General features: G+C 33.3%; 1 protein-coding gene across 1 annotated transcript; it reads left to right on the top strand.

Moving 5' to 3' along the window:
- Positions 1-37: 37 nt before the first annotated feature.
- LOC111064616 (ceramide synthase 6) lies at positions 38-27,912 on the top strand. Its single transcript, XM_022352370.2, has 7 exons — positions 38-678; positions 5,315-5,548; positions 7,321-7,429; positions 7,595-7,816; positions 22,746-22,864; positions 24,211-24,358; positions 26,692-27,912. The coding sequence occupies exons 1-7, from the start codon at positions 500-502 to the stop codon at positions 26,824-26,826; spliced, it is 1,146 nt and encodes a 381-aa protein (XP_022208062.1). The 5' UTR covers positions 38-499; the 3' UTR covers positions 26,827-27,912.

The raw sequence follows: 27,912 nt of genomic DNA, 5'->3' as shown, positions 1-27,912 counted from the left end.
AGTGACTCTTCCTTCTTCAAGATTGTAGACTCAATTTAAAATCAGCTCCAAATCTACTACTTTTAAAAATGACGTCGTTGGGACAAATGAATAAATCTTTCATCATATCTCTACTGATTCTGTCCTGTTCTGTTCTGTGTTGAGTGAGTGAGAGCTTGTGAAGTGACAGAGTAGACAGACAAGACGACAACGACAAGTCAGTTTCAGAAGTCGAACGTGAATGTTGTGAATGTCATAATGATTATTGTTTAATTGAACATGGGAGGTAAAATAGTTATTATCTCTCGTCCTTAAAATCATTTTTGAATCTTTTAATTACAATCAACACGTAACATCCTTGGTGAATTGTTTTGGAATACCATTTATGGCTGGGAAAATTATTGAATGAATAGTGTCGTGTATTTCCTCGTGCATTTGCCAGTTATTCTTAGTTTGACAAGACTTTCTATCCTTTTATAGCAAGCTCTAGGGGTAAATAAATGATTTGCTAAGTTGTAAAATGACTTTATTCAGACAAGCTTTGGATACATTTTGGAGCACAGATGTTTGGCTTCCACCAAATGTGACATGGGCGGATCTAGAACCAAATGATCAGATACAATATGCCAATTACCGGCATTTATCCTATCCTCTACCATTTGCTGTATTATTGTTAATAGCAAGATATGTTGTTGAAAAGTAAGTACCTTGTTCTAATTCCATAGTAGATTAAGATTTATCTGAGAAAAGAACATTAATATAGAAATACAAAAAATCTTTGGTAAACTTAACCTCAAAAGGAATAGGTACTGAATTTTATTTGGGCATGTGGCCTAATGTGGCTATACAACAAACTCGAACTATACAAGCATCTCAGACGCGCTGAAATGTAGCTATAGTGTGGTCCACGTTATAATTGCAGTGAATAAAGATAGAAGAATAGCAATGCCGATTCTCTGCATTAACTAATTATATTTATTCACTGTCAAAAACATGATTGTCATCGTTGTGGACCTAGAAAAGGATAGTACCACCGTCTTTGTCGAATGATAGGCAAGGTTAGCAAAACCAAAGTTGATCAAATACTGTCATTATAACGTGGACCTCACCATAGTTAGCTTGATGCGTTGTCTTCTATGGGTTAAAAACTATACGAGCGTAATAGATAAGAATCTAAGCTCCCTTTAAGAATACTATGCGCGCAAAATAAACTTAGCTCATCAGTCAGTTGTGTAGTTGGGTTCTACAATGTGTCATGAGAATTGAGGACTAAGGTGTACACTCAGCTCTCATATTAGTATTTGTAGGTAGCCTACCCACAGGTAATTTAATTAGATTTTAGCTCGGTTTTAGGCAGGATGTTAGTTAGGTTTGGTAAAACTGTGTTTGGAATCTTGAGTGCCGGTTGCACATAAGTCCGTTAACTTTTAAACGTAATCAATATCACTAAAACCAATCAGAGACTCCTTCTTTTCGAAAAAACTCGGATTGTTTATTGTAAAATTATTAACGATAAAAATTTAATTGACAACCGGATCTGTTCTACACAAAGACCCATATAAATATTATAGACTGCACTCCCATAGGCCTTAACTGACCTTAACCGGGCGTCTTGAGCGGCCCATAGACGAACAACTTGGTTGGCCACTGTTTCCCACAGACGGTCAACCTGCTTTCGCCAACTTCATTTCCCGATCAGCTCTGCTGCGTTTACACTCGACATTTACAAAAAATGAGCGATCTCTTATCTTTTATTGAACTATACGAACTATGTGACGAACCTGGAAGAACCTAGTTGTGAATAAATAAGGCTTTTATATAATAATATAACCTGGTTATGAATAAAGAAGGCTTAACATTCAAGTTGAGAGTATATATTCCATTTTTTAACAGGTATAAGCTCTATAACAAGCTTAAAAAAAGGCTTATGAAAAAGTGTTACATTACAAGTTTACTGTTTACACAAAATTTTAATGTTTGTATAGAAGAACAAGAACGATTAACCTCTTTTACTTAAGAAGTTGAAGAAATAGGTACTTCAAAAAAAAAATCCTCCAACAAATTGTATAAGCTCAATAAAAAGCAAGTTCTCATTTTATTTTAGTCAAGACTTAATTGTTACCTACTCAACATACAAACAAATTATATTGTGTTATGAGATTCTGCTCCCTGGTATACTAATACTATGATAAGTGAAAAAGCCTGATTTCATGAGATAACCAGAATTTGAGTAACAGTAGATTCTAAACCATTAAATAATTATATTACAGAACCATTTTAAAATCATCCTATTAGATAACTGCCTCTCAATCATCCAACTTCCTTTCAAACCTAGTTTTCGTTTATTGTGAAATGAGGCCTAAAAAAAGCTTTTAAGCATATTATTACATTTTAAAAATTTTCAGGGGGGTCCCTGGATCCCTTTTTTGGGGGGATTAAAAACCCTACAAACCTCCGTACAATTAAGCCCAAAGGTTTTGAAAGTCGGCGCCCATGAGTACTACGACACTATACAAAAACTGAGGTTGTGAACTGTGTTGTCAACTTCTCCACAGATGCTCTAACATGCTTGTCAACATGAAATTCCGCCCACAGAAAATCAAAACTGTTTGATCTCAAACCAACCGGTTGCTACAACCGCCAACCTGACCACAGACTAACAACACCTTCTCCAACACAGCAAGTTGGCAACTAGGTTGCTCGTCTATAAGCCCCTTTAGGATGGTCAATAACGACTGGTCATGTTAAATTCGCATTTTTGTACATAAATGCTCGTCATGCTTCTAATAGAATAAATAACCAATAACAATGAATTAACAAATGAAAAATTATAAATTTTAATGACACAAAAATAATTCATCCTCAAGTAGATTAGCAAAGAAAAATAAACAAGAAAAACTCAAAGATATAAAAACCTTACCTCAAAAATTGTCTTTTGCTGTGAAGACACACAAATATATGATGTATGAAATAATGTACACACATATTCAACACACTTGCCCCAAGGATTTGATTTGATTGAGTACTTTATTTATGTAGATTACAATATATACTGGCTTATACACTTATATACAATAGCTTACAATACAGCAAAATTATAGATGAATTTACATAATATAGACTAAGAAAATAATTATTGAAAGTATATGATATGAAAAAGTAATTTGTAATATAATAACTATCGATAATTTTATTATTATGCATCTACATAAATTGGCGGAGCTTTGGACATATCAATGTCCATTCTTCGGAAAGAATATTAAAAATATCCTCCCCACTAACTCTCTACCAAAAATGGATAGGATAGGATAGGATGCGTCAATAGTTTTAGTTTATCATTTTCACATTACAACTATTGAGATGGCAGCATGGCCTACATAGTCGTCTAGAAAATATTCCTGAATGGAATAAAATTTCTTCCTCCTAAGCCAACATTTAAGTTTTGAGTTGAATACTAGTAGGCCTATGCTCAACCTCTTCAAATTCACCGGCAGTTTATTGAAGATCCGCAGGGCCAATGCAGGAAATGCATCACCGGTCTTCGACAAACGGCACATCTATAGCACATCTATAAGACCTCGACTTCTAGTCCAGTCAAATGATCGTTTTTCAGGGAACAGCTCCGAAAGAATTTTTCTCGACGGTCTATTTGTATTTTGGGGCGCTGAATTCGAATCTGAAATTTGCTGACAAGCCAGAGGCCAAGGACAAGCCAAATACCCCTAAAATTTCGGACTTTTTTTAATTTTTCTATTTAATCTCAAAAACTTCGAGTTTTTGAAGAAAAATCATTCTTCACAAAGTTAAAGATAATAAAATTTCCAATAAATTGAGTGGTCGCGCAGGATTCTACCATTTTTTGTTCCGGAGCTACGAATTTTCAAAAAGGGGTATTTTTTAAGGGGTTTTCAAAATTATGCAAACCTTCTATCAACAAAAAGAATTAATTCTGAAGATTCCTTAGGAATTTCCCCACTAGGAAATACTGAAATTAAATGTTTCTAACTGGTGATTCTCATAGAAAATAACCCTTGTGAGATTATTTCAGCCGAAATAGGTATGTATTTTTTTGTTAGGAAGGCCTTGAAAAGGTATTATAATGAAAAATTTGTATTTTGGCTGTATGACATGATTTTCTATTTTTGGGGTGTATTCCCCCTCCCCCCACTACTAAATTCGAAAAATCCTAAGGAATCCTGTTCAGAATTAATTGTTAATTTCACGTGATATGTGGTTTTTTATCTATACTAGAAAAATATTCAAGTTGTATAGGGTAGAAGATGGGTGATAAGTGTATCGTTCGCAGCCAAAATGACAAGCTTACACTTTATGTGTTGAATGTGTTTAAATACTTTTGTAGATACAGAGATAATTCTACTAGAATAAATCATGAAACCCATAGGACCAGCACCAGGTATAAATTTATGCGTACAAAAATGGTCTAGATCTATATTTGTTATGATTATAGCCTTATTCGCAAGCAACTAATGTATATAGCTCCAAATCTCAAAAATTCCATTCCAATAAGACGAATTACGTAATAACAACAGAACTCGTTCCAAAGAATATCAAGAAATGGATAACAGAGAGTTACTTTGATTTGTGTGTTATGTAGTCATTTCATCAGTTGTCATTATGATTTATTATTTTGTATTTATATTTTTTCCTCTTCTCATAAACTGATATATTCTTCCTTCAAATATAAGTTAAGATGTAACTAATTATCTATTTTCATGTATGGTTACTGGTACTTTTTAATTAAAACTAACATAATAAAGCTGGAATATAGTAAGATACTACTCCTACTGGCGAACAAGTGATTCTCACTCATGCCAGTTGTTTAATTTCCACTACTTGTTTGCCTTACTTGTTTTTGTTATTGTTAATAGAAGCTATTAATACTAGATACACACTGTAACAAACTTTGTAACTATTGAACTTCGGACGAAATGAATTAGAATTGAATTGAAATTCTCAGATATAAGTGAATGATGTTTCAAATTGAAATGTTTTAAATAACTTGAAAACTAAGTTAAGTTGTCAAGATGAAAGTTAAGAATCAATTTTAACTGCTAGTTTTGATTTAATTCACTCATAATAAGTTAGATAGCTAAGTTATCATGCGACATTCAAGTTTTGTTGCTTGGGGGTTGGACTTCAATCGAAGGCTTCAGTCCAAGTTCAACACTTCAAGTAGAAGTTGGAGAAGGAACTCAAAAAAACTCCTTGTTACTTCTGTTTGTCCATCGACAGTCGATGGTTTAGGATTTGTCATTGTGAATCTGCTGAATATCAGGCCGGTTTGATTGATTTATTTGTTTGACTCAATTTTTAGGTTTTGGTTCACTCCAATGGCTCTATCATTGGGCCTCAGAGCGACGAAGCCAAAGAAAGCGCCTCCCAATGATATTCTGGAAAAAGCGTATCAGCATAATAGTAAGATGAAGCACAAGGAAGTAGTTGGCTTAGCAAAGCAGTTGGATATTTCAGAACGAAAAGTTGAAAGATGGCTGAGGTTACGCAAGTACCAAGACAAACCATCGGCTGCAGTCAAATTCTGTGAAAGTTGGTGAGTAGAAGTAAATAGAATTATATAATATAAAACATGATGCAATCTATTCAAGCACGTGAATAAAAATAAAACTCTGTTTATAGCTCATGTAAAGAGATAATTTGATTTATCAATCAATATTGTTACGTCTCTAATTGATAAGTTCAATAAGTTATATGGCAAATATACTAATAAACGAAAAGCAGGAATTCTGATATTGAAAATAGTTGAAATTCAATTCATATTCAATGTACCAACTTTCCTGATTGAAATCCAGATTTCCTGAATGATTAAAATAAAAAAATGGTGAGTTGACGAATAGATAAAATACATTATTAACTTAGGCATATGAGAAGTATGCTTTCTGTACCCCTTAGTTTTTTCATTATTTCAACCAAATAACTGAATAATAAATTAATATAAATTATAAATAATTATTATATAATTATCAATTAATAATTATTAATATAAATTATAATTATATATAATAAATTAATACCAGCCTATATGATCTTTTACAACAAGCTAATTTTTGTACATCATAATTTATTGTCTATTCCTGTAGCATGGCTAGTGGTTTGCACGAAAAAAATATATGTGACCAGTTTTGAATGATCAAAGCCATTAGGCTTTTAACTTTTAAGCCCAGTGCTAAATTTTCATTTATCAATAACTTTTTTTATTTTTTAGTTGAAACTTACTTCTATTGGATAAGGATATAAATTTTCAGATTATTTCTTTTTCCAAAACATCTAGCCGGTAATCACTGGGTAATCATCAGTTGCGTTGAATTCAATTTGGTTCCAAAATCAATATCAATCATAAGTAGAATGGATTCCACAATCATATACAGTCTGTTATAAAAGTGATTCCGTTCGTGACTGGTCCATGAATAATTGAATAGTTTATCTATGAGGTAATCTACGACCTTTATTAGGTCGACAGAGTAATGGGAACATCAGAAAATTTTGAACGAAATATCAGTTCCATATCTGTTCAAATTGGCATGAAAGGTTTTCCTATTTGATGGAATAAGCTTGTAAGAAATATTTCTTATCAACTTCTATTTCGCGATTATAAATGCAGGTCTGTTTGATTCTTTTAGCATGATTTTTATTCCATGTTGAGTCTCAATTCTTGAACTCACGTACTCAAGTGCTTTTCAAATGGAATATTTCCATTGAAATCAATACAGTATTCAACAATTCAAGTAAATTGCCAGTCTTGGCAATCTACTTGTTTAAAAAATTAACCTTCTATTAAAATGAATATCCATTTTATAATTTGTTTGAAGAAGGGAACATCATAGCAATTTACATTACCAAAGCCGTTTAGTGTCTGTGCAGTCATCGTATTTTATGCTTGAATAATAAAATTTTGGATTGGAACAGCATAAGACTTTGTAGCACATCCTAGCAAGGCTCCTTGGACTAAACATAGGAAAAAAAATTTATGCAGCAGTCCTCTGTAACCTTGACTAAGCATGAGATCAATGACCGGCAGTATGGCCCAACGATTGGTCGAAAACGCCAGAATTGAAAATAGAAAATGAACTTCAATCAAGTACAAAAATAAATTTTGAGTTTAAACTTTTTATGCTTTTTAAAATTACATTGGAGAATGTGAATTGGTGAATGCCACTTCTTTCATTATGGCAAGCTGTGTTACTGGTCTGCCTGTTGTCGGTAGATGTGTACCATTGAGGACGTTGCACTGGAGAAAGTATAATCTGTTTCATGCCTTGAATTAAATGTAACACTTCTGTGTTTATGATAGAATTTAATTTACAGTTGGAAAGCGTCATATTACACATACTCGTTCATCTATGGATTGTATGTGTTATGGGATAAACCATGGCTGTGGCGAATTAATGAATGCTGGACTGACTATCCTCATCAGGTAATAAACCATTTATTCAATCAGTCTATTACATTTTTTGAAAAGAATTGGACAAGTTATACTATTGAATTTTCAAGATTTCTTAATACTATCAATGTAAAATAATAAATAACATCATATTATCACAGTTTCTAATATAGTAATTCAATTTCTTCATGTTTTCAGAGCGTATCAAACGACATCTGGTGGTATTACATGATTTCATTGTCTTTCTACTGGTCTCTATGCGCATCTCAATTCTTCGACGTGATTCGCAAGGACTTCTGGCAAATGTTCATCCATCACATCTGTACAGTGCTGTTGATAATGTTCTCTTGGGTGTGCAATCTCCATCGTGTTGGCTCGCTTGTCCTTCTTGTGCACGATTGTGCTGATGTATTTCTGGAGGTAAGCTAGAATTTGATATTATAATGATTTTCCTTGATAGTCATAAGATAAATTCATTATTAAGATAATTCATGTTGCTGATATAAGGTCTAGGTTCGGTCTAAATTGCTTCCAGACGTCAATTAATAGTCAACATATGACGATCAATATTTTGATAGAACAATAAAATTGTATCATTAATAAATAGCATAATTTCATTATTATTCCCTATATTGCTTCTCATCATAGAATCGTAGTAAATTGTAGATTTTGTTCGACCGCAAAGTGCTCTAATCAAGCTTTGATTAATAAATTTCTCAGCCTCATGGAATGTATGAAAATAAATATTATTTTAAAAACTTTAACTCAGATATGAAATTTATTTCCATTTTCGGATTTACTGAAATCTTGAAAAGAGATACTGTCAATAAAGTTCTCAACACAATATTGTGTGCATAGCGTTTTGTTTAAAATTATAATTCCATTAATAATGTAAAGCTGCGTTTACACCGGAGTTGATTATAAAAGTTTTTAACATTTTTCTTTTTAACTGATGTTGATTACAAAAGTAATTAACATACTGTTAAGTTGCGTTTATACCGGAGTTAATAACACGAGCTATTAACAAAAAATTATCAATTTGACTGAATCGACAAAAATTTCTCTTAACAAAAGTTGATAACTTGTGTTTTTAACAGAAAACTCCTTGTTATTAACAATATTTATGTTATCAATATAATTGACTTCCATATATGATTTCATTTAATGAGAATATTCACATAATATAACCTCAGTAATAAGCCTTAGTATTTTCAGGCTTACAAGAAAATTCTTAGAAAGGTTATCTCTGTAGCTAAACAAAGGAATAACGAGGAATCCATCACCAAATCTTCCAATTTGAATGCTGGTACATGGGCAGTTGTCATAAATGAGCTAGGATGATAAAAAAACACTAACATAAATATTGAATTGAATGAGGGAGAAAAGGTCATTTCTGATTCTAAGGATGTAGCTACACTTTTCTACAATCATTTTCTGCGGTCTGATAATGAAGTTTCTCGACCAATGTTATTAAGAGAAAATATAAATCTTCTGAGAAATGCTCAAGGACAAGGTAGGCAGTTTTGTTTCAGGAGATTAAGCAGAAGTGAGGTTGAAAAATTTTTTCTGGTATTGAAAAATACCAAATCAAGCGGGTGGGATGATATTCCAAGCTCAGTAATAAAAGCTGCATGCCCAATAATTGCTGAATCTCTGAGGCATGCTATTAACTTGTGTCTTATGAATGGTGAATTCCCCGGAAAAATCAAATTTGCAATTATCAAACCACTGTATAAGAAAGAGGATAGGAAAGATGTTAAAAATTATCGCCCTGTTGCACTGCTGACTGTTTTCTCTAAAATTTTTGTAAAGGCTGTTTTTAATCAAATTACTAGATTTTTAGAAAGTAACTCCATACTTCATGAGAAACAGTATGGTTTCAGAAAGGGTTTCTCAACAAAGTCCGCAATTTTTGATGTGGTAACGATCGTGTTGAGGGCTCTGGATGGGTCTCAGGGTGCCATTGGCCTCTTCTGTGACCTCTCCCGGGCCTTCGACATGGTCGACCATGAATTGTTATTGAAAAAGTTGGAATTTTATGGATTTACGGGAAAAGCAGCCAGGTTTTTCAATTCATATCCCTCGGGGAGATTTCAGGCATTCAGACTGACAAACGGATGTGGCGGGGTAGAAACATCTGATTGGAAAAGAAATCTATGTGGGTTTCCTCAGGGGTCGATCTTGGGTCCTGTACTTCTCAATATTTTTATTAATGACCTCCCTCATAGTATTAGCTCTGACCTCATTCTCTATGCAGATGATACCACTGTGATTGTGAAGGGTAAAGATGATAATGAAGTCCAGCAGAAATAAGTACAGGCTCTTAACCAGCTTAGCCATTGGTTCAGCTGTAATCTTCTAAAATTAAATTTGAAGTAAACCCATCATCTCAAATTTTTTACTGGGGGCTCTGGAAGTTTCGCACATACTCTACTCAGCAACAGGAGAGCAATGTTGCGCTGCTGAGATGATTAGATTTCTTGGTGTTGACCTGCAGGGAAATATTAAGTGGGATAGCCACGTAAAAGCATTGGACGTGAAATTGTCCCGTGCTATTTTTGCCTTGAAAACAATAGTCAGAGTGGCAAATAGAAAAACAGAACTAACTGTCTATCATGGCTATTTCATGTCCCACATCAGATACAGTATCTTATCTGCAGCCAAACAAACTTTCAGAATATGTTCCGTAAGCAAAAGAAAGCAATCAGGGTTATTGAGGGAACCGAATCTAGGGTTTCATGTAGGCCAATTTTCAAAAAACTCAGATTATTAACAATTCCAGCCCTTTATTTTTTGGATATTGCATCTTTTGTTTACAGTAATAAGCGGAAATTTATGGAGGATAACATTTCACAAGACATAAAATGTTCACCCTCCAGTACCCCACTCATAGACTTTCGCTCGTGGAGGGGGGACCGCATTATGCTGGGCTCAGAATTTTCAACTGTTTGACGGACGAACTTTTATTATTTTTAGTTATTAATTATATATTTTAAAGTTAATAATTTTATACAGCTCTCAAAGATATACTGACTGAATGCTACCCGTATTCATTAAGACAATGTTATGAGATCTTCTCATTGAAATCCTAGAGATCAGAAGTTATCCAGACGATTTTGTAAAATGAAAAACTTTCCCTCAATGGAGGGTAACCATATACTTGATATTATATTAAAGTTATTAATTATATATTTTAAAGTTAATAATTTTATACAGCTCTCAAAGATATACTGACTGAATGCTACCCGTATTCATTAAGAGAATGTTATGAGATCTTCTCATTGAAATCCTAGAGATCAGAAGTTAATCCTAGAGACCAGACGATTTTGTAAAATGAAAAACTTTCCCTCAATGGAGGGAAACCATATACTTGATATTATATTTGACATGTACACCGTTCGAGCTGTGCTCATCATATGCGGTTTTATACGATGAAATAATAATAATAATAACAGCCGGGATAAAAAGCAAAAAAATGTCTTCAAAATAATTTAAATTGAAACAGGTGTGATCATTAACATAAATTATCTTCAACTGATCTAATGTAAACAAATTATAGTGGTACTGTATTACAACGGAGTTGATAACAAAAGTTTCTAACATTTTTGTTATTGCCTGATGTTAATAACATAAGTCATTGACATATGTTAATAACATTTTCTTTAGCTGCTAGTCTTCTTATCAACAAAAGTTAATAACTTTGTCACGTGTTTCGTCAGCTGCTGTAGTTGTCAGGGAACACTGGCGCGCTCTGTGTAGCAGGATGCTGGGCAAGGGGGTTGCGGGGAAGATGGGAACCCTGCTATTAACAAAAGTTAATGCGCTAAAAGAGGCTATTAACTTTTGTTATTAACATATTTGTTAATAACATAACACATTTCCTTTGATCTTTACCGACTCTCGATGGATAACATAATCAGGTGTAAACGCAGCTTAACTGTTCTCTGATTCAGTTAATTATTTGAGTCATCGGTTCATATCTCCAAGTAACCACATTGTTTGATTATATCAAACTCTGATATCATATTTTTCAGATGATGTATCATATAATATTTTGCAAATTTACATTTTAAATGGTTGTTAGTCAGTAGTCACACATTTGGAGAACATACATGTTATTTTATTGATAAAACTTATTTTCTGACTGCTAAATTTCTATAAATGAATTTTTGATCATTGACATGAACATGACAATGGTTGAGTTCAAAGCCACTGATCGGTGAGTGAACGATGAGACCGGTGAGTGAACGTGGCTCTGAACGAACCACTGTTTGGTCGTTGAACGATGCATAGACTCACATGCAGCGCTAGTATACTTTGAATTGAAATCGGCCATTGAGGGGACAACCTGGAAGATTATTACATTCTGAAGACCTTGAAGATTTTTGTAATCTGTAATATTACAAAAATATATAAATTATATAATATCTCGCGCTAAAATACCTCAATGATAGCCTTTAATTTCAAGTAAGAGCTAGCATTGGGAAGGCATAGGAATTGTGGGTTTATACCTCTTCAAGGTCTTTGGTATAACTGATAAGGAAAAAATACTTCATATCCGGTTCGTTCACTGATCAAGCTCATCGTACTTTTTACCGATGGAAAAGAACGTAAACAGACATGGCTGAATACGAGGTTGTTTACAAATAATGGACTCCATTATTATTTATTTGGGAGCAGACAAATACATGATTACATAAATTCAATAACATTCAGAATATCTTACAAAGCATTCAAAACAACTCCAATCACTTGTTGGCTTTCCATTTTAATTGACTGAGCGAAGTGAGGTCTAAGATTCAAGTCGACGTTTTGGCATTTCTCTTAATGTTTAAATATTTGAATGTTCAAATGTTTATATGTTGTGCATTTACGGAAACGCGGTAATAGATTCTCATGAAATTTGACAGGTATTTTCCTTTTTTAATTGCGCGTCGACGTATATATAAGGTTTTTGGAAATTTTGCATTTCAAGGATAACATAAAAGGAAAAAGGAGCCTCCTTCATACGCCAATATTAGAGTAAAAATCAGACTATAGAATTATTCATCATAAATCAGCTGACAAGTGATTACAGAGATGTGTGGAGAAGTCTATTGCTGTATTTCCATAAGGTCTATAGTTTCAATCAGGTACTTGTGGATGAGAATACTGCGTGAGGTCTACTGTTCACAGAACTACTAGTTTATTATACAATTAAATAGGTTAGGTTCTAGTTTTATTTACAAAAATCTGGTGTGGCACATCACACAACTTTCCTTGCCGTTATGAAAATTGATCACCTGACGCTAGTGTTCCCGCGCATCTCAATTCTACTATTCAAAGATTTGAGCCAGCTGGTGACAGGGCAATAACGCTGGAGACACAAGAGGTCTGCTATCTCTTCATAGTGAACCATTTATTAGAATCAACAGTTGCTAACAGTTTGCAATTGGATAGTCACATTTTCTCGAATTTCGAGCTTATTTTTAATTTTAGGTGAAAATGTTGCTGAACATTAATTGTAGAGATTCTCATGCTCAATCTCAAAATTTTTTGTTTAAATTGAATCTGAAGCCTGATAATAATTGAGAATCTAAAATCAAACTTTGCACAGATGGGGCGGAGCTCTGAAATTTTTAAAGATATGGGACTTGTGGCAGTTGATAGAGCTTATCGATGACTATTTTAGGTATAACTTCAATAAAAGTGGTTGGAGCCGTTTTCGAGAAAATGGCGAAATACCCTGTTTTTGACAGCATTTTCGCCATTTTTCCCGCCATCTTGAATCTCATTTGATCGAAATTGTTCGTGTCGGATCCTTATATTGTAAGCACCTTAAGTTTCAAATTTCAAGTCATTCCGTTAATTGGGAGATGATATATCGTGCACACAGACGCACATACACACACACACACACACACAACACACACACACACAACACACACACACACACACACACACATACAGACCAATACCCAAAAACCACTTTTTTGGACTCAGGGGACCTTGAAACGTATAGAAATTTAGAAATTGGGGTACCTTAATTTTTTTCGGAAAGCAGTACTTTCCTTACCTATGGTAATAGGGCAAGGAAAGTAAAAATATAAGCAGCAGAGAAAGCATCTGTCAGTCATGACTCATGAGCAACTGTTCAGCCACAGAATACATACAGAATGGAAGGTATCAATCTAACCAAGACTTGAGTGCACCAAGACCACGACACGTGACTGCATCATCTTGTTAGAAATTACTGCCAAGGTACCTAGAACTAGTAGTTCTGTGAACAGTAGACCTCACGCAGTATTCTCATCCACAAGTACCTGATTGAAACTATAGACCTTATGGAAATACAGCAATAGACTGGCTTCTCCACACATCTGTGTAATCACTTGTCAGCTAATTTATGATGGATAATTCTATAGTCTGATTTTTACTTTCCTTGCCCTATTACCATAGATAAGGAAAGTATTGCTTTCCGAAAAAAATCAAGGTACCCCAATTTCTAAATTTCTATACGTTTCAAGATCCCCTGAGTCCAAAAAAGTCGTTTTTGGGTATTGGTCTGTGTGTGTGTGAGTGTATGTGCTTCTGTGTACACGATATCTCATCTCCAAATTAACGGAATGACTTGAAATTTGGAACTTAAGGTCCTTCTCCTATAAGGATCCGACACGAACAATTTCGAACAAATCCAATTCAAGATGGTGGCTGAAATGGCGAAAATATTGTAAAAAACAGGGTTTTTCGCGATTTTCTCGAAAACGGCTCCAACGATTTTGATTAAAGTTATACCTGAAATAGTCATCGATAAGCTCTATCAACTGCCAGAAGTCCCATATCTGTAAAAATTTCAGGAGCTCCGCCCCATCTATGCAAAGTATGATTTTAGATTCTCAATTATCAGGCTTCAGATACAATTTAAACAAAAAATTTTGGGTGGAAAAGATTGAGCATGAGAATCTCTACAATTAATGTGCAGTAACATTTTCACCTAAAATTAAAAATAGCTCGAAATTCGAGAAAATGTGTTTATCCAATAATTGCAAACTGTTAGCAACTGTTGACTCTATTAAATGATTAACTATGAAGAGATAGCAGACCTCGTGTGTCTCCAGCGTTATTGCCCTGTCACCAGCTGGCTCAAATCTTTGAATAGTAGACTTGAGATGCGCGGGAACACTAGCGTCAGGTGATCAATTTTCATAAAGGCAAGGAAAGTTGTGTGAGTGCGCCACACCAGATTTTTACTCTAATATTGGCGTATGAAGGAGGCTCCTTTTTCCTTTTATATTATCCTTGAAATTCAAAATTTCCAAAAACCTTATATATACGTCGACGCGCAATTAAAAAAGGAACATACCTGTCAAATTTCATGAAAATCTATTATCGCGTTTCGCCGTAAATGCGCAACATATAAACATTTAAACATTAAGAGAAATGCCAAACCGTTGACTTGAATCTTAGACCTCACTTCGCTCGGTCAATAAACGGTACTGGCCACGCGCATCTCGATCTTTTAATGATCAGAGTCAGATGATCGGTGTGACGTCATTGGTGCTCTAAATATCTATTCTTCCTAACTTTTCAATGTTAAATTGTCCAACTTTGTAAGTCTTTTTCTAAAATAGTACATAACTTTCAAATCCCATCGACATTCCCTACGATTTATACAATATTTATCTTCAATTTTTTTAGAATTTCAATACTTTTGGACGGCTGGATCTTTCAGAATGATCGATTTTGTAAGAGCCTGCACATCGAATACCTTTGCTCTCTTATTGAAAATCAACATGCTTTCCCTGGCTCTTTTGTAATTCAATTACTCAATGCTAATGAATTTGATAAATCGATCATTGAATAAGGAATTAAAAACGTGAAAACATTGATTGTTCTATAATATTATTTCTCTCACAATCCTTTATCTTGTATGTGTACTGTATATTATATGTAGAATCAATAGAACATCTTGCCTAATCCCTTAGTAGGATCTCTTTTTTTCGGAAAATCATGGCTTTCACATACTTGATCAGGAAATTTGTTTTCTGGTTGAATCTCTCTAATTGGGAACTAAAACAAAATATAATGGCGAATATATATTAAAGCATGTATACCGCTTGGGGAATTCTCAATAATTGAGAATTGTATTGTGATACACATATTTCTCATTCATTATTTATAAGAGGAATATTTTCAATTGATAATTGTTCTCTTATTGTAAAACTCCCATTCTTTATTCATTTTTGAAAGGGAAAATCACTCTTCATGATCCAATAATAATGTATTTAATGAAAATGAATCATACATTGAAAAGTATACGTATGAATATGAATTCATACTATAAGTATCCTACAATATATTTCTTCTAATAAACTTGATAATTATATAAAAAAGTGATGGATATAATGAAAATGAATCATACATTGAAAAGTATAGGTATGAATATGAATTCTTACTATAAGTATCCTACAATATATTTCTTTTAATAAGCTTGATAATCATATAAAACAAGTGATAGGTTGAATGCCTGTTTGAAAGACTATGAAAGGATGACAATCTCTTCAACCAACTAGGAGGGCATTTCTATTCTAGAAATTAAACTCTAATACAGTATAATGTGTGGTGAATTCCATTTCTTTTCAATCTCCACATTATTTATCTATAACCGGAGAGTATAATAGTTGGGCATATTTTAAGATATTTTTTTCAAATTGCAATTTATTCATTTATAATGCATTTATGATGTGAGTGTTATACTATCACCCCTTACTCTCTTTTGTTCCATATTGGGGCTTTCTACCACGTAGAGTGTGAGTGATGTATGATTGATCATCCACATTCTCCTTCCAAATATACGATAGAATATCCTGCACCAACAACCTTTATTCTCTGCAACCTCTCTTGATCTTACTTTTATCAAATTAATATTAGCTTTTCCTTTATGTCTTCTGCATTGAGATTGGTATTAGAATCAATTTTGAAAGGATAGATATTGGTTGAGTTTGCAGAAGAATATCACAATGAACAAAGTGAACATCTCGAATGTGTACAACGTGAAAAATAACGAGAAAACTCAAGATAACTATTAAAGTATTCAAGCAAGTCTAATTATTATGATGATAAAACAGTGATTGAAAAAGTATAGGCCTATATTATTATTCAAAGTATTACTAGGAGAAATAGGCTACATTCAGTACCTTTTTTCAACTTTATAATTGTTGGGATATTAAAACTTTGATTAAAATACCTCCAGTAGAAAACCTTTGAAGCCATTCATCTTTTCAAATGTTGCCAAATTACATTTACTCATTCCTTCTAAGAGTATCCCTTCATGTAGTATCAAATGAGAGTTTTCTATCTCCAAACCGATATGCCCTTACATTATCGAGCATTCTGGAAGATCTAGGAGTTCAAAAGTGATGAATTTCTATAAAAAAATTGAAGATAAATATTGTATAAATCGTGGGAGCCATTTTCGAGAAAAACGTGAAAAACATGGTTTTTTAGTAATTATCCGCCATTTTTTCCGCCATCTTGAATTGAATTTTATTGAATTTCTTATTGTCGGGTCCTCATGGTATAGGGACCTTAAGTTTAAAATTTCAAGTCGATCGGTTAATTAGGAATGGAGTTATCGTGTTCACAGACATACACACACACACACACACACACATACACACACACAGACCAATACCCAAAATCATGTTTTTGGACTCAGGGGACCTTGAAACGTATAGAAAACTTGAAATTGGGGTACCTTAATTTTTTTGGAAAGCAATACTTTCCTTACCTATGGTAGTAGGGCAAGGAAAGTAAAAAGTACATAACTTTCAAATCCATCAACATTCCATACGATTTATACAATATTTATCTTCAATTTTTTTTAGAATTTCAATACTTTTGGACGACTGGATCTTTCAGAATGATCGATTTTGTAAGAGCCTGATCATCGAATGCCTTTGCTCTCTTATTGAAAATCAACATGCTTTCCCTGGCTCTTTTGTAATTCAATTACTCAATATGTGTACTGTATAATATTATATGTAGAATCAATAGAACATCTTGCCTAATCCCTTAGTAGGATCTCTTTTTTTCGGAAAATTATGGCTTTCACATACTTGATCAGGAAATTAGTTTTCTGTTGAATCTCTCTAATTGGGAACTAAAACAAAATATAATGGCGAATATATATTAAAGCATGTATACCGCTTGGGGAATTCTCAATAATTGAGAATTGTATTGTGATACACATATTTCTCATTCATTATTTATAAGAGGAATATTTTCAATTGATAATTGTTCTCTTATTGTAAAACTCCCATTCTTTATTCATTTTTGAAAGGGAAAATCAACTCTTCATGATCCAATAATAATTTATTTAATGAAAATGAATCATACATTGAAAAGTATACGTATGAATATGAATTCATACTATAAGTATCCTACAATATATTTCTTCTAATAAACTTGATAATTATATAAAAAAGTGATGGATATAATGAAAATGAATCATACATTGAAAAGTATAGGTATGAATATGAATTCTTACTATAAGTATCCTACAATATATTTCTTTTAATAAGCTTGATAATCATATAAAACAAGTGATAGGTTGAATGCCTGTTTGAAAGACTATGAAAGGATGACAATCTCTTCAACCAACTAGGAGGGCATTTCTATTCTAGAAATTAAACTCTCATACAGTATAATGTGTGGTGAATTCCATTTCTTTTCAATCTCCACATTATTTTTCTATAACCGGAGAGTATAATAGTTGGGCATATTTTAAGATATTTTTTCAAATTGCAATTTATTCAGTTTATAATGCATTTATGATGTGAGTGTTATACTATCACCCCTTACTCTCTTTTGTTCCATATTGGGGCTTTCTACCACGTAGAGTGTGAGTGATGTATGATTGATCATCCACATTCTCCTTCCAAATATACGATAGAATATCCTGCACCAACAACCTTTATTCTCTGCAACCTCTCTTGATCTTACTTTTATCAAATTAATATTAGCTTTTCCTTTATGTCTTCTGCATTGAAATTGGTATTAGAATCAATTTTGAAAGGATAGATATTGGTTGAGTTTGCAGAAGAATATCACAATGAACAAAGTGAACATCTCGAATGTGTACAACGTGATAAATAACGAGAAAGCTCAAGATAACTATTAAAGTATTCAAGCAAGTCTAATTATTATGATGATAAAACTGATTGAAACAGTATAGGCCTATATCATTATTCAAAGTATTACTAGGAGAAATAGGCTACATTCAGTACCTTTTTTCAACTTTATAATTGTTGGGAAAACTTTGATTAAAATACCTCCAGTAGAAAACCTTTGAAGCCATTCATCTTTTCAAATGTTGCCAAATTACATCTACTCATACCTTCTAAGAGTATCCCTTCATGTAGTATCAAATGAGAGTTTTCTATCTCCAAACCGATATGCCCTTACATTATCGAGCATTCTGGAAGATCTAGGAGTTCAAAAGTGATGAATTTCTATAAAAAAATTGAAGATAAATATTGTATAAATCGTGGGAGATGTCGATGGGACTTGAAAGTTATGTACTTTTTTTTAGAAAAAGACTTACAAAGTTGCTCGAGAAAAATGAAGATGAATATTTTATATGACCGAAACACACAACTATCACCTGGTTAAAGTATGTGTATATAATTTTTTCTCTGAATTAAGAGTGCACTCCTAAAGGATTAAAGATGTTGAACCGGTAAGATGTTCTACTGATTCTTTGTAATATACAGTTGGCTACACAGATAAGATAATATCAAGGATTTTGAGAGAATTAATATTATACTGTAATCATGTTTTCACGTTTTCAATTCCTTTTTCAATGATCGATTCATCAAATTCATTAGTATTGAGTAATTGAATTACAAAAGAGCAAGGGAGAGCATGGTAATTTTCAATAAGAGAGCAACAGGTATTCGATGTGCAGGCTCTTCAAAATCGATCATTTTGAAAGATCTAGCCGTCCAAAAGTATTGAATTTCTAAAAAAAATTGAAGATAAATATTGTATAAATCGTATGGAATGTCTATGGGACTTGAAAGTTATGTACTTTTTGAGAAAAAAATTACAAAGTTGCTCAATTTAACATTGAAAAGATAGGAAGAATAGCCTTTTAGAGCACCAATGACGTCAAACCGACCAGCTGGTTTGGATTTGTTACTGCGCATCTTTACCCGGCCACTACCTTGTATTCTAGGTACATTGATTACTGCATATTACAATGCTTCATTTTCTCTCAAGATGGCGGATTTTAGCGTCAGGATACTAGCCGAGTTTCCATTCTGTGATCAGGTTTTTTACTGAACGTAAAAAACACGATGGAATTGATCAGTGGCTTTGAACGCCATTGTATGAAGTGTGGTATGATGTGATGTGATATGTTATAACCATGGTGTTTGGTGTGATGTGCTATGAGCTATGAACGCTCTTTGTCATCTGTTCAGAGATTTTTATGGTCGATTTTATTTTGTGTGACGTCAAACTTTTTCGGCTCCAATCTCTTATTGGCCTGCATGTTCTCTTATGAGATGAGAAGGTAACAACTAAATCGTTCATGAGTAATGAACTCGTGAAATCACATTTCCTTCCAAGAGAAACTGGCAATAGCAATTCGCTACAGGAAAAATAGGTTAAATACAACTATCATAATTATTCATCATAAATTTTATTTATGCACTTTGATAGCGTAGTTGATTCAAATATATCACCCATTATGCAGATTCCGCCTATTAAACACCTTCTTCTTCTTATCGCATTTTCTAATAAATATTTTTTGTAATACACTGTAAAAGTATTTTTTCAAATGAAAAATGAAATTATCAATTTGATAATAATTCTAGTTTATAATATCAGGATATATCGTGAGATTGATTATTAGAGAGCAAACTATAAATTTGAATTATGAATTGAGTCCATATGGAAAAAAAAGATAATGTGAAGCTGCAAAATTTCAAACCCATTATGCTATTATGGGGCATAATCTCATAAATCACAATGGTTGCGTTCAAAGCCAATGATCAATTCCATTGTGTTTTTTTACGTTCAGTTAAAAACCTGATCACAGATTAGTGATCACAAATGAACCACAGAATGAAAAGTCGGCTAGTATCCTGACGCCAAAATCCGCCATCTTGAAAGAAAGTGTAGCATTGTAATATAGCGGTAGTTTTAATTTCTAACAAGATGATGCAGTCATGTGTCATGGTCTTGGTGCACTCAAGTCTTGGTTAGATTGATACCTTCCATTCTGTATGTTTTCTGTGGCTGAACGGTTGCTCATGAGTCATGACTGACAGATTTTTCGTCTGCTGCTTACATTTATAAACAAAACTAGAACCTAACCTATCTCATTGTATAATCAATTGAAATGAAAAACCATCAAGTGATTGGAGTTGTTTGAAATGCTTTGGATAATATTTTAAATGTTATTGAATTTATGTAATCATGCATTTCTCTGCTCCAAAATACATTATAATGGAGTCCATTATAATTGTAAACAACCTCATATTCAGCCATGTATGTTTACGTTTAGCTGCTCTGTTTTCATTCTTTTCCATCGGTAGAAAGTACGATGAGCTTGATCAGAGAACGAACCGGATATGACTTATTTTTTTCTTATCAGTTAGACCAAAGACCATAAAGAGGTATAAACTCACAATGTCTATGCCTTCCCAATGTAATAATCTTCCAGGTTGTCCCCTCAATGGCCGATTTCAATTCAAAGTATACTAGCGCTGCATGTGAGTCTGGGGATCGTTCAACGACCAAACAGTGGTTCGTTCAGAGCCACGTTCACTCATCGGTCTCATCGTTCACTCACCGATCAGTGGCTTTGAACCCAACCAATTATGATGAATTATAAATGTACTTAACCTTTTTCCTGTAAAGAAATTCTATTGCCTGCTTCTCTTGGAAGGAAATGTGATCTTATGAGTTTTTCAATTATTTAAAGGAGATTTAGTTTTTATCTTCAATAAGAGAACATTAAGATATTAAAAATAATAAGATATTCAAACCGGGAAAGTTTGACGGTATTTAAAGATATTAAAGTCGGCCATGAAAAGCTCTGATCAGATGACGAGCGCTGTACTAGGACATTCTATATTCTACTTTTATGTGTAGGAGGTCCTGGTTATACCTTTTATCTATCTACCTTGCAATGTTACTTCTTCATTCGCTTCTTTCATTCCTGTTATCTACTAAAATTCCTAGAATATAGTCATTGGAATGAAGCAAGACAGAGATAGTTGACCGAGCGAAGTGAGGTCTAAGATTCAAGTCGACGGTTTGGCATTTCTCTTAATGTTTAAATGTTCATATGTTGCGCATTTACGGCGAAACGCGGTAATAGATTTTCATGAAATTTGACAGGAATGTTCCTTTTTAAATTGCGCGTCGACGTATATACAAGGTTTTTGGAAATTTTGCACTTCAAGAATAATATAAAAGGAAAAAGGAGCCTCCTTCATACGTCAATATTAGAGTGAAAATCAGACTATAGAATTATTCATCATAAATCAGCTTTCGAGTTGACTATAAATTGCATGCCATGACGCATGCAATTCAATATCTCAATGTAACTTGGTAAAAAATTATCAGCTGTGTAGACTATAAATTGCATGCCTCATTGAATGCAATTTTTATGCACTATTAAATAGGATAACTTATAACAGCTCGTCTGGGCGCCTAGTTGTCTTCTGGTTTTCTCGCGCTAAATTCCGGAAAGCGTTATATGATAATTAAATCTTGTGTAAGCATGATCTGATCAAATAAATAGTTAGTGTATCAGTGTGGATGTGCTTATGGTTTATGACGTCGTTATAACTGCACGAGGTCTTCTGTTCACAGAACTACTAGTGAATTGTTAAATGAAACTGTAAATTAATGTTTCTATCCACTATTTATGTAAATTATTTTTTTGCAAGTTTTTCAACTCAGAGTTGCTTCTCGCATCTCCTCCGCCATTGCTCCTTATCTCTCCAGTCATCCTCTCGCAAACCTCTGCATTCCATCTATTTTCCAACATTGGCCATCCATATTTTCCTTGGCCTAACTCGCTTTTGATGCTGGTTTGGATTCGATTCAAAGACTCTCAATTTTATTCTCCCCGTATTCATTCGGCATAGGTGGCCATACCATTTTACCTGGTTCTTATCAATGCTACTTCGTATATTTCCATTTACATTCATCCGCTCTCTTATTACTTCATTCCTAACTTCATCCATTAGTGATAGACCTGTGCATCTTGTCCAATACATAATTTCATTTTAAAATTAAACTATTAACTTTATATTATAAGAAATACAATTTTCTTTCTATTATTTTCCAGAGTGCCAAAGCTCTCAAGTATGCAAAATATCAGAAAGCTTGTGACGCTGTGTTTGCCATCTTTACAATAGCTTGGATCGCTACTAGAGTCATTATCTTCCCGTTTTGGATTCTGTGGAGGTTAGTAGACCCACTGGTCGTATTTACATGTTTTTAGACATTTCCATTATTTTTTTCAAATCGCGGCTCACAATTTGGCCTATTCAGAAATCTCAATGGAATTTTCAGTGTTTCAATTTCCATAGAAATAGAAAGTAGTTTGGGATCTTAACAGACTAGTTCATCCATAGACGTTGATAATTTTTGTGAGATAACTTACTGAACATCATAAGACTCAATTCGAATATTTTTTTACTGGGCACACGGCACATGAGTCTTGTGATTCAAGGATTATACTTGAAATGAGATACATAATCCTGAATATACTCCATATTTGATGTTCATTAAAATTTGTATCAAAGTTGTATTCTCTATCTAGTATCCAACAAACTTTGTTGATCTATCAGCCACCTTGAAATTCTCTTAACCTTCCGGTAGTCGCGCCCTTGGATTATTTTACGCCTATGAACATTTGGATGATTACCATTTCATAGCCCAATAAGGTACATCAAGCAAAGCCATCATTTCTGTGTTATTGGTTTGTTTACAGTCCCCGTATACAGTGTTTCCCTATCTTATGCACAGTGCGACTCATGCACTGTTGCGACTAAATAAATGGCACCTAAAGACTGAACCATTGCTCGGTTGATACTGCAACTCAGTGGAGTGATGGGGGGAAAGTTTTGGAATGCATAGGTGACTCATTCACTGACACCACCCCATTCAATAGTTTTGAGCAGCAAAAAAACTGACTCTTTTGTACTTTTTACAACAGCGCGACTGCCGGAAGGTTAAACAAACGTTTTTACAAAGCAGAGAAAGTTCATCAATTGACGTATCGTTCTACCAAGAAAAGTACAAGTAGGTGGAATATTATCTAGATTCTAAAAATTGAGTTAGGAAAAAACAATTGATTAGAAAACACAATGCTTCTGTAGCCAACAAGGCATCATATAGGGCCGGTTTCCGAGCTCGGGATTTTATTTTATTTTGTGTTCAATTTTCTAGTTCCTTGGAATTTAATTTGAAAGTGGACTATGACTACGCCCCGTTTCGGGAAGCCAATTTTCCGACTCCACCTGTTTAAAGTCTATAACTTAGCTAAATCCCGAACTCGGAAACCGACCCGTAATGCTTTTAGATTTGAAACTAATGAATACTGCGAAACCTGAATTATTAATCATGGAAACATTTTTAAATCATATTATCTGTATTTTGAATAGGGTAAAGTCGGAGAATTGACTCGCTAACTTTTGATTTCCGTTAACTTTTTCTGTAGAAACCAATGTGTATTGAATAATGCAAAATTATTCTCTCGTTTTTTCATATTCATCTATCACTGAATTAATTATTTTTTCGTTCTTCAGCACGGCGATTGATGCTCCAAGAATTGTGAATACCATGTTCCCCGCTTATTACATATTCAATGGATTGTTAACGTTGTTGTTCATACTGAATTTGTACTGGACAGCATTAATCCTGAGATTAGCATACAATACTCTGTCAGCTGGAGAGGTATGTATAAAAATTCTATCGTTGTTTACTCAAATTCTCATTCTACCAAATATCCCGCAAATATAATTAATTTTATATCACTATCAACTAACATCAACTTTTTGTTAATATTTAAAAGCTAGATTTCGTTAACATAGATGGTTGAAGTCCTATTAATATTGACAGAGTAGGCTATATTGTTTGGATAGAATATTTATCAATTGATAAAGTGAATTAGTGAGTAAACTTTAAGAGAATAATGACCTTCAATATATTCACAAAATGTGTTACTGTCCTATGCAAAATAGTTTTACAGTAGGTTTACCTGACAACTTTATTTTGATGAATGAAAGCAGACTCATATTTTGCAGGTTGAGTGGCACAGTGCCCAACCATTCGCTGATTAGTTGAAAAGTGTTTTCCTGGTTTATGTAAATGTCTTGATAACGCTTTGATTAGAATAAGCTACACTACACCAACGTACATCACCAACCTCAATTATTGAAAATGTTGTTCAAAGCACAATACGCAATGAAACATGAATATTGAAAATCGGAAGTGCTCAAGAGATTTCTAAAAACATTTTTTTGCTTGATAAACTTATCCACAACTATGAATATTCTGCTTCAACAGAGCTCAAACACTTTAAAGTACATTTTAATCGATTGAAAATTATGTATTTCGGGATCTTAGATCTCAGTATGGTTCAATTTGTTCAATTGAATAGTTATTTTTATAAAAATAATTATGGTTACAAGGGCACTGAATTGATAGAGAAGAATTGTTAACAAGTCAATCTATTCTTCGTGAACATTCTTACATCGAGTCGATCATTTTCAGCAAAATTGAAAATCTTTTCCATTGATTAATTAGATCAAGTATATTGTAATCAGAAGCTTGTAGTATAATCCTCAGTTAACTAAAATTCGAATATTCAAGATTTCACAATATGATTAACTAGCCAGCAGGCTCGCTTCCCACTCCTTATCTGTCTAGCCAGGGAGCTCCGCCCCTTGGACCCCGACTGGTCATCCGAAAATGAAGGTCAGCAGGCTCGCTTCGCTCGCCTGCTTTTTTCATTTGAGCTTGCTTCCGTCATAAAAAACAGTTTCATTTGAATTATCTAGTGCAGGGATGCCAAGTTTTTTATTTTCATCAGAATCAATAAATATACAGTTATTTGTTAATTAGAGATTTCTTCATTTTTTGATAATTTATTATTGTATTTCAGTCTAATAGTGCTTGAAATTTGAAACAGGAATGATATGGAGTACTTAACAAACATCCATATCTAACCCTATCAAGTATGAATTTGCTTGAAAAGTGTAGAAGAATGCTTTGAAAACTCATTGGAAATCTTTTGAAGAGAACCCCTCTAAGAACGCTGGGGAACGCTTGGAAAACCCTGCAAGAGTATATGTGTAGAGTGTAATTTTGAAGTCTTCTGAAAACCAAATTTCTAGACTTTTGCTGAACTTCTGTACCAAATTAGAACATGATCTGTCAATTAGTTCTTGAGAAGGCCTAGAAAACGCAGGAAAAACGCTCAAAAACCGCCGAACTTTGACGGAACTTAGGCGTCTTGACTTTAGGCAGAACTCAACTCCCAATAAAACATTACCAAACATGCCTCAGCTGAACCTGTGTACCAAGTTCGAACATTATTTTTTGCCAATTGGTTCTTCAGAAAGCTGAGAAAACGCTGGAAAAACGCAGATTTGGGCGTATCTTTGGAATTTTTTCAAATCCGTTCTTAGTGCGCCTCTAGATGGCCAACTGAACTTACATGCCAAATTTGAACGTGTTTGGTCCAGTAGAGTTTTAGTTCTGTTGATTATGAATGAATGACTGAGTGAGTGAATGAATCAGTGCCATTTCGATTTTATTTATAGATTATATTCTCATTCAAAATTCAACTGTTATAAACAATGAACAATCTTGTTGCATGGCTTCGGTTCAATTATATCATCAAATTGAAGCAATCAAATTATTATAGTCTACAGTAAATTATACAATTTGTGTACGTTTTAAATGATTCAAATTATATCCACGATCCTTCTTTTAATGCCATGGTGAAAAATACGTTGAAATAATACTATTGGCTATATTATGTGTGTGTTAACAAATGGAATTATCATGGGTGACTTCAGTCCTTGAATTGACTAGTGACTTTCAGAATAGATTTATCAGTGTTTGCAGTTATTAAATTATGGATAGGCGTTTGTAATTTTGAAGACAAAATAATTATTGTTCTAGATGACGTTGGAGAACAGGAACCTTGGTTATTAATGAGCTTATATCACATGTTTGACTAGTGTAATGTGAATAATGTGAATATTGTGATATGGTTTCAGATGCAAGGTGACATTCGTAGCTCGTCGAGTGAGTGTGAGTGTGTCAGTGATGATGGTAGCGGCATATCGGTTGCCAGCACCAAACACAACAATCATAATTCTAATTCGAATAGTAAGTCGAAATATTCCGATTAACGACGAATGCATGTTGAATTAATGAAAGACTTGGTGGAACCATGACTGTCTCATTACTACTGTTTATTTTAACTTGCTAGGTGGCTAGTGTTTGTTATCTAATTGTAATTCATACGATAAGCCAATTAATAATATGTATATCTAGTGTAAAATTTTCAATCTTATATTCTTATTAATTGAAGTACATAGGATGTCTATTTTTGTACTAGAATTGATACTTTGATACTCGTTGCACTATTTTCTTATTTGGAATATTCCAATTCCAGCACAGGATAGAATTGTACTGTTTTCTACATAGTTGAGGAAAAGATTGAATAACTCTGTCAATAATAGAGATTTTAGAAAAAGTGCTATAAAGTGTTTGCATTGATGAATTTCAGCGTAGAAAATCTACCAGTGGTTATCTTTCTAAAATTAGTCACTAGTGGAATATTTCGATATCGTCAATTGAAAAACGGCTGAATCCATCCACTAATAGTTATTATATTGAATAATCATCATAACGCCAGAGCTATAATTCAATCAGTAATTAATATAATCAAAATAATGATTTCTATTGAAAAGTAATAATTGCTTTGAAGTGTTTTATGCAAAAATATTGATTTTAGATCACATATATATACTGATATATCTCTCTATCTTATTCTAAAACTTTAATCTGAGCAATATAAAATAAAATTCTATCAACTTCTAGCTGTTTGCATAAAAAATATACTGTACAAACTACTAATATTCCATTCTCTGCTTCCAAAACAAACTCTTAGTGTTAATGAAATGTTTCATCATTGCAGTGGTAATTTGAAATTTATATCTGAAATCATTATATCTCTTCTACTCCTATTTTATCTGTGTGTTACCATTGCTTAGAACTCTGTTCTTATTTCTATGTATAAATATTGCAAAATGTGTTCATGGAACAGAACATCACTTATAAATTGATGTAATTTTCTATTATAGAAAAGTCAATAGTTGAGCTTCATTTATTAGTTATTCAGTTCTTGAAATTTTCTTTATGTATTTTTGTATTGTCGTATCGCTTTAGAGCTGAATCTAAAAAGTGGAAAATAAACTCATCTTGTTGAATTC

This window comes from Nilaparvata lugens, chromosome 1, assembly GCF_014356525.2.
Source record: "Nilaparvata lugens isolate BPH chromosome 1, ASM1435652v1, whole genome shotgun sequence".
NCBI classification, from domain to species: domain Eukaryota; kingdom Metazoa; phylum Arthropoda; class Insecta; order Hemiptera; family Delphacidae; genus Nilaparvata; species Nilaparvata lugens.
Note: the sequence above shows the minus strand (reverse complement) of the source record. Positions and strands in the feature narration are given on the sequence as shown.